This window comes from Stegastes partitus, unplaced genomic scaffold, assembly GCF_000690725.1.
Source record: "Stegastes partitus isolate 25-593 unplaced genomic scaffold, Stegastes_partitus-1.0.2 Scaffold105, whole genome shotgun sequence".
In the NCBI taxonomy this organism is placed as follows: Eukaryota; Metazoa; Chordata; class Actinopteri; family Pomacentridae; genus Stegastes; species Stegastes partitus.
In genome coordinates, this window is record NW_007577836.1 from 673393 (window position 1) to 684486 (window position 11094).

The 11094-nt window shown below is 43.6% G+C and overlaps 1 protein-coding gene across 1 annotated transcript; it reads left to right on the forward strand.

Moving 5' to 3' along the window:
* The first annotated feature begins 3706 nt into the window (after positions 1–3706).
* On the forward strand, positions 3707–10622 carry LOC103354352 (kidney mitochondrial carrier protein 1). The gene is made up of 9 exons (XM_008277689.1): positions 3707–3871; positions 3982–4129; positions 4471–4565; positions 4827–4912; positions 5731–5826; positions 5926–6050; positions 6819–6942; positions 8720–8800; positions 9372–10622. Exons 1-9 carry the CDS (start codon positions 3808–3810, stop codon positions 9411–9413), a joined length of 861 nt encoding a protein of 286 aa, XP_008275911.1. The 5' UTR covers positions 3707–3807; the 3' UTR covers positions 9414–10622.
* The last annotated feature ends 472 nt before the right edge of the window (positions 10623–11094 follow it).

Below are 11094 nucleotides of genomic sequence, written 5' to 3' on the forward strand. Positions count from 1 at the left end.
AATGTGAGTGTGCTTGGTTGTCTGTCTCTAAGTGTAGCCCTGTGATAGACTGGTGACCTGCCTTTGTTCTCAGTCAGCTGGGATAGACTCCAGCCCCCCATGACCCTAGTGAGGATTAAGCGGTGGATAGATAATGGATGGATGGATGCTTTATTGGCAAAAAGGTTAAAAATATTGGTGAAGCATCAAGGATAAAAAATACTATTTGTTAAGTGGAATAAAGAGCTTTTTGGTTCCAGTGGCTGAATTTATCTGTGACAACACTGTGTTTCTTTTTACTGTTTGTTTTGCCTCCAGTAAGTTCGGCTTCATCATAATGACAGATCCACAATAGTCTTCATGACAGATCCTTTGGGTGCGGTATGATGACAAAATGCTTTTGTTGGAGGTCAGTTGTCAACGAACAGTTACTCAACATGAAGGCGACACTGAAACTGCTGAAGGCTTATGAATCGGACAGACACAAAGCTGATGCTGTATGACTAGAAATCTGTCAATAATGCTCTGCAACTCAGCTATCTGTGGGTTTGTGTTCTCTAATATCTTTAGACGTGTTTGTCCTTCAGAATGTCGGTGTGGTCTCTCAGGCATCCAGGTCAAGGTGATCCTAAATGCTTAAGCAGAAGGTAACCAGACTTTTTTTCTGTCTTTCAAAATGTTTCCCCTCGCCCAAGAGTCCCCCGTAGTTATTCGAATTCCCTGTAATCTTACGACTAATGGCTCATTATTGACCCAAGACTCACAAGCGTTGAGGTGTGAATGGCTGTAAAACTGTCTGAGAACACTGTTATAAATACCTGGTAAGTGGAGTTGTAGACCCCCTCCTCTGGTTATAGATTACCTCCTCCATTCTTCTCTGAAACCACCTGTCTTTTTTGTCTAGAATGTGAACATTGTTGTCTTCAAAAGTGTCTCTTGTTGAGCTATACGTTGAGTTTTTTAGTCTCCCCTACACTGTATATAGGTCTGGGCACTCCTCGCTGCATGGGCTTCATATACAACATTGTTAAGTTTGTGTTTGGGTGCTTTATATACAGTGAACCAGCTTTTGTCTCATGCTGTGTTTGGAAAAAAAATCCTTTGAAACTCTTTTTGAAAAATCACCTTTTCCTCGTTTTTTCCCCCAAAATCTTTTTACATGATTTATTCAACGTACTTAATTTTTTTTTACTGCTAATCGTTGAACACAGCTACACTTTTGTCCATAAATAATAGGAATATCTCTCTGCAACTGCAACTCAAAGTTTCTTTTAGGACACCACTGTCCTGTAACAGAAATGTCCCATCCTCTAGTCGGGATCAGATGTCCCAGTAACCTATGGCAGGACAGAGTCCTTAAAAAGCCTCTGACTTCAGCTGCAGTGACACTCGATACCGCTGCCAACGTAAGCTATAGGGAGTATCCTTGTCTGCTCATCTTTGAGTTCCTCCAAACTTCGAGCTATTTCTATTCTGGAGAGCTCATAAAAAAAGAAATGCTCCAACATACCAAACATGTACTTTATATTTACTGGAAAGACAACTTGGGATTCACTTTGCCCACATTTGAGTGAATGTGTCACATCAGGAAAACACATCAATCTAATAGTCTTTTTGTATTACAGCACATGTCAGTTACCGTCAGATCATGTTTAATGTAAATATGAGTGATGTTTACATGCAGGGTGTTTGTGCAGACATCCACATTAGAATCAAAGTTGAGACTACATAGAACCATGTAACCATGACAAAAAATAAAATAACAAGAATTAGAATACATGATAAATCATAGATAGCAAATCCTCTCTTCTCCCCAGCAGACACTACTTCGGTCATTTTTTTATGAGAAAGAAACACCCTTTACTCTGCTACAGTTAAACATCAATAACACACAATATAAGACAGTGAAGTACAGTGCTCTTTTGATCCAAATACATGATTGCATTTGCTGCATTTTAGTATCATGAATCACTGCGATAAGTTTAACCCATATAGACATGCATAAAGCTCCTCTAATGCAGTGCTGAAGTTAAGTAGAAGAAATAGGATCTATATACTGTATAGTTTTGACTTAATATGTCTACTTAATTCTTTTTTTTTTTTTTTTGGTTTAACATAACTGATTTTAAAGCCATGCATGGGTTGGCACCTGGGAACATCCAGAACTTCTACATCAAGTCGACCTCTTGGACTCTTAGATCCTCAGAACAGCTGCTGTTTAATGATCCACCATCGAGGCTGGTAGATGAGGGAGAACAAGATTCTGTGGCAGCAGCTCCAAAGCTTTGGAACAGTCTTAGAATTTCAATGTGGACATGTTTTCAGTTGCTTATGGCTGCTCTTACAAACTGTCGTCTATATTTATCTTATTTAATGTCCTATAAAATGTAGCACAGCCCTTCAGTTAACTCGGGTTGTTTTGAGACATGCTGTATTAATAACCTTGATTTGATTTAGTTTGATGGAATAACAACAGCATTCGTTGTGTCCGTGACCTTTTTAAAGGTTGCAGCTCTCAGAGCATATCTGTAGTTACAGTTTCAAAATTTTGCGACAGTTTAAGTTTGGAATTTAAATACCAAACGTGGCGAGGACAATAGGAGGAAGATAGAATTAAGGGCAACAACATCAAATGGGGAATTACAACCATGGAAACCTTTAAAAGCTTTATTATGGTGTAAAAAACAAACAAACTACTAAACAAGGCACAAAGAGCTATTACTGATATAAGACGGTGGCATTTTCACAATAAATGAAGTATTGAAACAGGAACCTGAGCTGGTAGTAGGTGAAAGAGACATAACCGGCAAATGGAAATTGCTAAACAATGAGGGAAGTTTTATTTATTACACTCAAGAAATCCTCAATACAACATCTCAAACCACATACAGATGCTGAAATATTTAAAATAATCAGTTCAACACAACACAGACAAAACTAAACACAATGAGCTGAGCCACTTAGAGAGGCACATTGACTGAGGAGTGTCCAAGGGTGCAACTACTTGCTCACCTCACACAACAATATACTCACAACATAATGGTGCTCCAGCATGGGGGCCTCGCCAATGGCTCACAAGATGGTCGCCTGCATCATGGAAACAGAACAATAGAAATGAAGCCACCCAGTTGGTTCAGCAACAAAGGAATCACAACTCAGCTATAAAATCAACACAAGGAACCAAGCAGGGGTCGTAAAACAGCAGCAGGTGAATACACAAAAGGGAGGGAATGATTTTATTTTATCTTGTGTACTCTACTACTACGGGACAAAGGATCACTTTAAATGGTGGCCAAACAAGCAGCAGTCACTATGGAGGCAGAATAAAGAGCAAACTGGTGCATGAGGATCTCTTTATTCACATACCTGCAACTTTAAAATCCAGCCACCTTAGAATCAAGGGAGAAAAAGGGGGTCTTATAAAGTCAGGCTCTGATTGGAACATGAGAAGTCAGAATTGTGGCTGCGTTCACTCAAGGGACATATTTGATGGACATGCTCACCCAACCACACTGACATTTATTAGATTTTTTTTGGAGGGAAAAAGTTTGCAAGTGACGCGACAGTAACGTCCGCTTTACGGCTTCCCTCTACCGACTTGCCCAGTTGCCTCGCAACAGGCGGTAGGCGGGGCCAGCGGTCGGCAGAGCAGAGGAGGCGGCGGGCGGAGCTTCTTGTTCCCCGGCAGCAGGAGGAGGGACGCGGGGGGAAGGAGTCTTCAAACGCCGGCAGAGGTGGAAGCGGGTGTTGCGGTGAAAGTGCGAGCCGAAGACGAGCCAGTAAAGCCCCTTTTTGTTTTTTCTGCGACTCGGTACACGACGGGAGAAAATGTCTACCGTCAACTGGAAGCCCTTTGTGTTCGGCGGGCTGGCTTCGATGACGGCGGAGTGCGGTGAGTGATGCGCGGAGAGGCTGCGAGGCCGAGCCCCGTGGATTACTGTTAATGATCTAAATCCTGACCGCAGTGTTTTAAAAGCAGGTGTGCGGTGATTTGTGTTGCAGGGACATTTCCCATCGACCTCGCCAAGACGCGTCTTCAAGTCCAGGGCCAGGTGGGCGACATTAAATACCGAGAGATCCGCTACAGAGGCATGCTCCATGCCATGATGAGGATAGGACGAGAGGAGGGACTCCGGGCTTTGTACTCCGGGTCGGTGTGCTGGGTGTCTGTGTCTGTGGACCCCTCAGTCTTATAGTAAAACCCCTAACTGAAGTATTGTACTCAGGTTTTCAGTAAATCCCCTGTTTACTTCTTCTAAATGTTTGCACTTCCTGTTTTTTTGTACACTTCTCATTTTCCTATCAGCCATTGTCCCACCTCCAACCCCCTGTGAACTCCTCTTCTCAATGAAGGGAGTCTGTCTAAGATTAGCCAGCATCAGTGTTTTATTTTTTTACCATATGCTGTGACTTTTGAAAGATTTTTCCCCTTGTTCTGCAAAGCCCACCGAGATATTGAGGAACCGTGTTGTAAAAATGATCTCCTTACAGAATCGCTCCTGCCATCCTGCGCCAGGCCTCCTACGGGACCATAAAAATTGGAACATACCAGAGTTTGAAGCGGCTGCTGGTTGACAGACCAGAGGGTGAGTGAAACACTAACATATCTGCAGGCTGTTGTCCCTGGCCACCGGTCAACACATGCACATTCCTCCCTGAAGGTCACAGGAGAAGCACAGATGTGTGTGAGTGTGACCCACTTCAAAACGCCTCCACGTTTTCTCACACTAAAAGCTCATTGGGACCGTCGCTTCTTCTGGAAAAAAATACTGTATAATCAAAGCGACTGGTATCAAATGCTGCCCGTTCGCACTTACAGTCTGCCTCCCACTCTTCTCTTCTTTCAGATGAGACTCTGCTGACTAATGTGGCGTGTGGTGTTCTCTCGGGGGTCATCTCCTCCTCCATCGCCAACCCCACCGATGTGCTGAAGGTACTTGTTTGCACACGTGAAGACTGTCTTAGATCTGGCTGTTGTTCTAATAAACCTGCGGTCTGAAGTGGTTGAGCAGGTCTTGCGGTTCCTTGCAATGCAAAGATGCACACAGAAATGTTTCCCAGCAGTCTTCTTTTACTTTCGGGTGGCTTTGTTGCACGGCTGCACTCGCTAATTGTACCGTCAACATTCTTTTAAAATTATGTGGGATTATTTTGCCCTTTCCAGAAAAGTGTAAAGCAGCTCCAGGCTATGGGTGTGGTCTTTTTGTAGCATGCACAGGGGATTGATGGGCATGTTGGTGCCATCAAAACACCACTTGTGGATTATTTATAGACCAGAGCTGTAACATAGTGTTCTGTATATGATACGGGTGCTTAACTGTACTCGCAGTGTCCCGCCCGGCTTCTTTTTGATATGCCTTGCTGGTCGTAAGGACCTCCCGTCTGCAGCGTTTGTTTGTTAGCAAACTAACACACGCGACTGCAGATTTGGAACATTGCGTTTTCATCACGCCGTGTTCTTGTTGCTCTGGCCAAGTCACCACAGAGCCAGGAAACTAACCGAGGCTGATTTGCTAACAGCAGCCGCAATAAATGAAAACAAGTCGAGTACGAGCAGAAGAATTCCAGAAATCAGGGACAGAGAAAATACTCCAGAGCACTGAGCTTGCCAAAATTTTTGACTCTGCATTCCAGTGAGAGCCCAAATAATACACCCAAGTACTTGACTTTTGTGCAGCTGCAGCATTCCATGCTGTTTGTGTACGCTTCCAGTTGAAGTTTGTCGACAACCACCTCTGTCTGTTCTCCCAGATCCGTATGCAGGCTCAGGGAAATGTGATCCAGGGCAGCATGATGGGCAACTTTATCAACATCTACCAGGAGGAGGGAACAAGAGGGCTGTGGAAGGTACACAAAACTGAGAAGAAAACTGCTTCTTTTGTTTTCTGGTAGCACAAAAACAAAACCGAAATCATGCAATCGTTCCTTTCGCTTTCTCTGCATCAGGGCGTCTCTCTAACAGCTCAAAGGGCAGCTATCGTGGTCGGAGTGGAGCTGCCGGTTTATGACATCACCAAGAAGCATCTGATCATGTCGGGTTACATGGGGGACACCGTGTACACACACTTCCTGTGAGTTTGACAACCTGGAGATCTTCCATATGACTCCCATGTGATGTGATGTTTTCGCCAGAAGGGAAAGGTTTATTTTAATATATCCAGATGGATCCAGGCCAGAAAAGGAAAATGAAAAGCAGACGCATAGTTTGAAAGGCCAGGAGCACATTTCCAATCATAAAGTCACAGTGGTTTGAACAAATGAAGGAACCTCATTGTCCAACACATACAGTATGTTTGTAACATGACAAAATCCTAAAATTACAAAACAGATGAAACTAAAACTCATTCCTTACGGAAGTGTTTTCTTCTTGTAATTCTGAAAACTGTCAGCTACTGTACTGTAGACGTTACTCAGCATCCACCTCAAACAATCATATTAAATTAAAGAGTTCATTTGCAGAAACAGATAACTCCGTCTTCACAAACCTTCAGACTTCTCCATCGTCTACCTGAGACGATATCAATCAAACTTAAGTTATCTCTATTTTTGTCATTTCTACTGAGTCAAATCCACTCAGCTTCAGTTTGATTGATATTATCTCAAGCAAGTTTTTTGTTTTTGCAAATGAGCTCTTCAATTCTAGATGTCTGAGCAGTGCTGTTAAGTTTCTATGTCAGCCTACAACAGCCTAATTCATTGTGTATATTTATAGCAGCAACTGACATGAGGGTATTTGGATGTGATCTGAGCTGTTGTCTGTTTTATATTTGTGGTAGCTGCACACACACCACAGTGATGACACTCAAACACTTATCAACGTGTTCTCTTGTGGTCCCCAGGTCCAGCTTTGTATGCGGTCTGGCGGGAGCTCTGGCCTCGAATCCAGTGGATGTTGTCCGGACACGTATGATGAACCAGAGAGGAGGAGCGCTGTACCAGGGAACACTGGACTGTCTGCTGCAGGTCAGTCAGAACTCCTGAATGAAGACCTTTTACAGATGTTTCTGTTCAGATAGATATCAACTAAATCACCGCTTGTTATCTACTTATCATGTGAGCTACTCTTCAACACATACAAAGTTATGTAACGCCTAAAATGTGAGAGCATACACCCTTAATGAGAATGTGTGCGAGACGGGTGACCTGATAGCGGAGTATTTAGGGCACGTACCACATGTGTGCAGCTGCCTTCAGTCAGTGAGTCTGATTCCCAAATGATCTGAACTCTGACTTAATTTCAGTGCACTTCTCTTTTTTCCGGTCTTTCTTCACTGTCACCATCTCATAAATGCAAAAATGCCAAAAATATAGTCTTTACAAAGGTGTGCTAGGTAGGGTGGGGTAGCATGATGGGACTTGTTGCATTCTGGGAGATTTTGGCTGTCAAGTGGGCCGTCCACCTTGAACCTGCTGTAGTTATTAGTGGCTCTTAGAGGTGAACAACTGACACAAAGTTGTTGTTTTTTGGTTTTAACTTGTTTACATGTCCATGTGGTGTTTTTGTGTGCTAGAAGGCACGTTTTGAGCAACACTAGCGGTCAACACTGTGGTTGAGTATTTCAGCCAGACCTTTCCGAGCTTCAAAACCTGCTAACAGGTTTGAGGAACTGCAGCATGGGACTAGGGACTAGTCAGGAACTAATCCTGTCCAGGGCTCCAGACTAGCTTTTTCACCAGTGCGACCAACCTTGTCACAGGCAAAGATATGACTTGCTGGATATTTTCTTATCAATATTCTCTACAATTTACCAATGTTATCTAAACACCTCACATAGCAGCAGGCTGTTGTAGCTGCTGTTGGTATGTTTGGCGTGTTCACACAGGTGTGAGACCACAAATGGCTTAAAAAGGAGTTAACCAGGGCGTTCCGATGTCAGATTTGTCCAAAATGAAACCGTGTGATTTTTATTTTTATTTTTTTACATGCGCCTTTTTCTATGAGCGGAAAAACACAGCGAATGCAGGTGTGCTCTGTTTTTCACAAGAAGACCTCATTTTTAAGCGTGAATACTGCAGTATACCGACATTAAAAAAGTTCTACTTTCCACCACTTTGGTTAGCGCAGTAGCTGCCTACGCCGGTTACAGCGACACCAACACAGCCTAATGATCATCATGCACTCACACCGATGCGACTGCTTGAAATTTTAACTCGCACAGTCTCACAAAAAAGGTCGCAGTCTGGCTTTCTGTATGATTGTTCTCCCTCAGATTCAGTTTCTGGTACAACATGTATGGTTAAATTACTCTGCTGTAGCAGCTTGCTATTAGTAGAAGTCGTTTTACAGAGTTTGAGCAGAGTCATAGATGAGCTGGTGTGCTCGAGCGACAACAAAAAGCGTAGGGATGAGTGTGGAGAGAGGCAGGGACTCCATATGCCTGCATGTTCTAAAGGAGCTGACTGTGTAGCGTTTCATCTAAGAATCTTTAAGGCAATACAAGAGAAAACTTCTAAACTTTGATACACAGTGATGAGTTTTTACGGGTTAAATCGATAACGTTAGTAATACGTTAATGATTGATATTTATAGTCCCATAAAGATGAGTGTCTATGTTTTATTTTTTGCCTCCTGTGATAAGAAATGATTAATATAGTGAGGTAATATGGCATATCTGCAGCAAACCCTTACGTCACTGATTTCCCAATCCCAGTTAAACGTACCCAGAGAGGACTTTAAAACGATCGTACGAGGATAATGAGATAAAATGGGTTTTACCGTGTTTGTTTTTTCCTCTTTCAGACGTGGCGCTCCGAGGGCTTCATGGCCCTCTACAAAGGGTTCTTTCCCAACTGGCTCCGCCTGGGACCGTGGAACATCATTGTATCCTTTCAACCATCTCATTAATGCTCCGGTCTGTTTACTTATATCCTGTGTGATGCAACATCTCCTGAGCCGGAGAAATCAGCGGGGGAAAGTAGTAAATTCTGTTATGTATTCAGTGGCGTATGGCATTCTAAGGTATTCTTTCGAGGAGGAAAGCTTAGTTTAATGCCGGCTAACTCTTTTATGTAAGTTTGTGAAACTACTGCCTCATTACCCCACTGCCTGCTGTTGGAGGGGGTGTAGGAGGCCCTCTGTGGGGGGTATGAGGAGGAGGGAAGTGTGTGCAGAGTGAACTTTATGAAAGGCTTTCTGCAAAGGCTGAGATCTGATTAAAGATGATTGAGCAGGGGAAAGCGCGGCTGGCAGATACTCCACCCAGGCCTGAGAGATGTAATGAGATTATTGACTTGTTGCAGCAGAAGAGGCCGCGGTAACAAGGCGAAGTAACAAGGGAGGCTTTGAGCTCAAGTACGAAAAGAGCCAAAATTCCTCCGTGTGCCTCCCATTCTGCTGCACAGAATTTTCCACTCCTGTTTTTTCGCCTGCTTTCCTTAACTCCATTTCTCAGTTCTTCCTCACATACGAACAGCTGAAGAAGATCGACGTGTGATGAGCAGAACGGCGCCGCGAGACACGTATGAAGAAAAAAAAAGCTCCAAGATGAGCCGATTGGACCAAAATCAGGAATGGCTGGATGGTGGTGGATCCTTGATGGAACCAACGCGGGGGAAGGGGGGTGCACAAATGTGGACCTGTGTTAAGGGATGGCAAGAGAATCCGCCTGCTTCCTGTTTGGGCTGTATGTCTCCTGAAGCCTATGGCAAGTGTGGAAGAGTCTGTGACACACAAACACTCATCTTTGATGTTGTAACTCATCTAAATCCTACTTTCGGCTTTACCGCTCAACCATTGGCCGCTCATGTCACCTAATTTATTCACTGTGAAATTGGAGCGAATTTCAGGATGCAGCTTGTTTATTTCAGTCGGAGGGCTGCTTTAAAGACGGCTCTAATGTCACGAGGAAAACCAAACACACGAGCGTTTTCAGGCGTCTGCATTTAAAATCGAGTGCCTTAGTCTGCGAGGCGGGCTGTCTGAGGACGCAGAATGTTGGATAGCAGCCGACAATCGCCGTGATCATTCCCTTTTTGAAAAGATGAAAAGAAAACAAAGATGTTTGTGTGCATGAATGGACAAAGTTAGTGCTTTTTTTTTGTTGGTTGATTTTTGTTTGTTTTTTTATACATGTTTCTAAATTGAGAGATGGGTGTGAGGAAAGATGGAGTATTTAAAAAGCAAAGAGCCAAGAATACATCCTTGTGTACTGTAATAAGTTATTGAAACAGAAAAAACAGTGCTGGTGCTTTGACAGGACACACACACACACACACACACACCACATGTCCATATGTGGTGGGACGACTGGTCCCTCAAGTGTTGACAGTAAATATAACCTCAGGCAGCTGCAGCTTGACGCTGCACTCCCTGCCTTCTTATGTTATCATATAGGTTGCTGTAAGGTGTTACGTAAACCTACATATTATATTTCCACACACTCCTACTTTTAGACCCCTTAGGTGCTTCATTTTATTGCTCAAGGGCGCTATAGCCACTGCACATGATCCACAGCTATATTTTCATATAATGTATTTGCACGCTTATAAGTGAGCTTTCGTTGTAAGGACTGATTTCGTTGCTGGCTGTCGTGTGTGAGCTGTTGCTGCTGCCAAAGTGTAAGCCAGTGTACTTTTGTTAAACTTGATGTAAAATGCTGCTGTTGTTCTGTATATATTTGAAATTAAAGGGGGATAAAAAAAAAGGTCCACAGTGTTTTTCCTCTCAGGCGCCACAGTGGGGCGCTGTGGAGCCGTGCACTCAGCTCGACCCAGTTGAAAACACCAATAGCTGTTTATGAGTCTTTTCAAATTCCCAGCCTTCAACTTCGAGGCCACAGAATCTAGCACAGTGGTGTTTCTCGGGGATCGCCCGGTTTCTTTCAAACACACACATGTTCGTGCGGCATCCCACAAAACTTATGAATTTTTCAGGGGGACTCTAAGATGTAATTGTTTTATTTCTGCGGGTAAATTCCCAGTTTTCCGTCATCGGAGCTGTTTGAGGAGGCGATGGGAGCTCAGGGGAGCGCAGAGGGAAGCGTTGCAGTGAACTGGCAGAGTCTCTGTGCGGATCTGTGCCTCGCTGTTTTATTTAGGGACTGCCACCATGGGACTTATTACTTGTGCGAGAACTGTTATTGTTGTATCTGCTTCATCTGAGCCACCATGAGTTGC

Excerpts from the sequence above, each read along its gene's own strand:
- LOC103354352 (XM_008277689.1), top strand. The coding sequence starts at position 3,808 with ATGTCTACCGTCAACTGGAAGCCCTTTGTGTTCGGCGGGCTGGCTTCG. Across the intron at positions 3,872-3,981 it reads TTCGATGACGGCGGAGTGCG|GGACATTTCCCATCGACCTC; the intron begins GTGAGTGATGCG and ends TTTGTGTTGCAG. Across the intron at positions 6,943-8,719 it reads CACTGGACTGTCTGCTGCAG|ACGTGGCGCTCCGAGGGCTT; the intron begins GTCAGTCAGAAC and ends TTCCTCTTTCAG.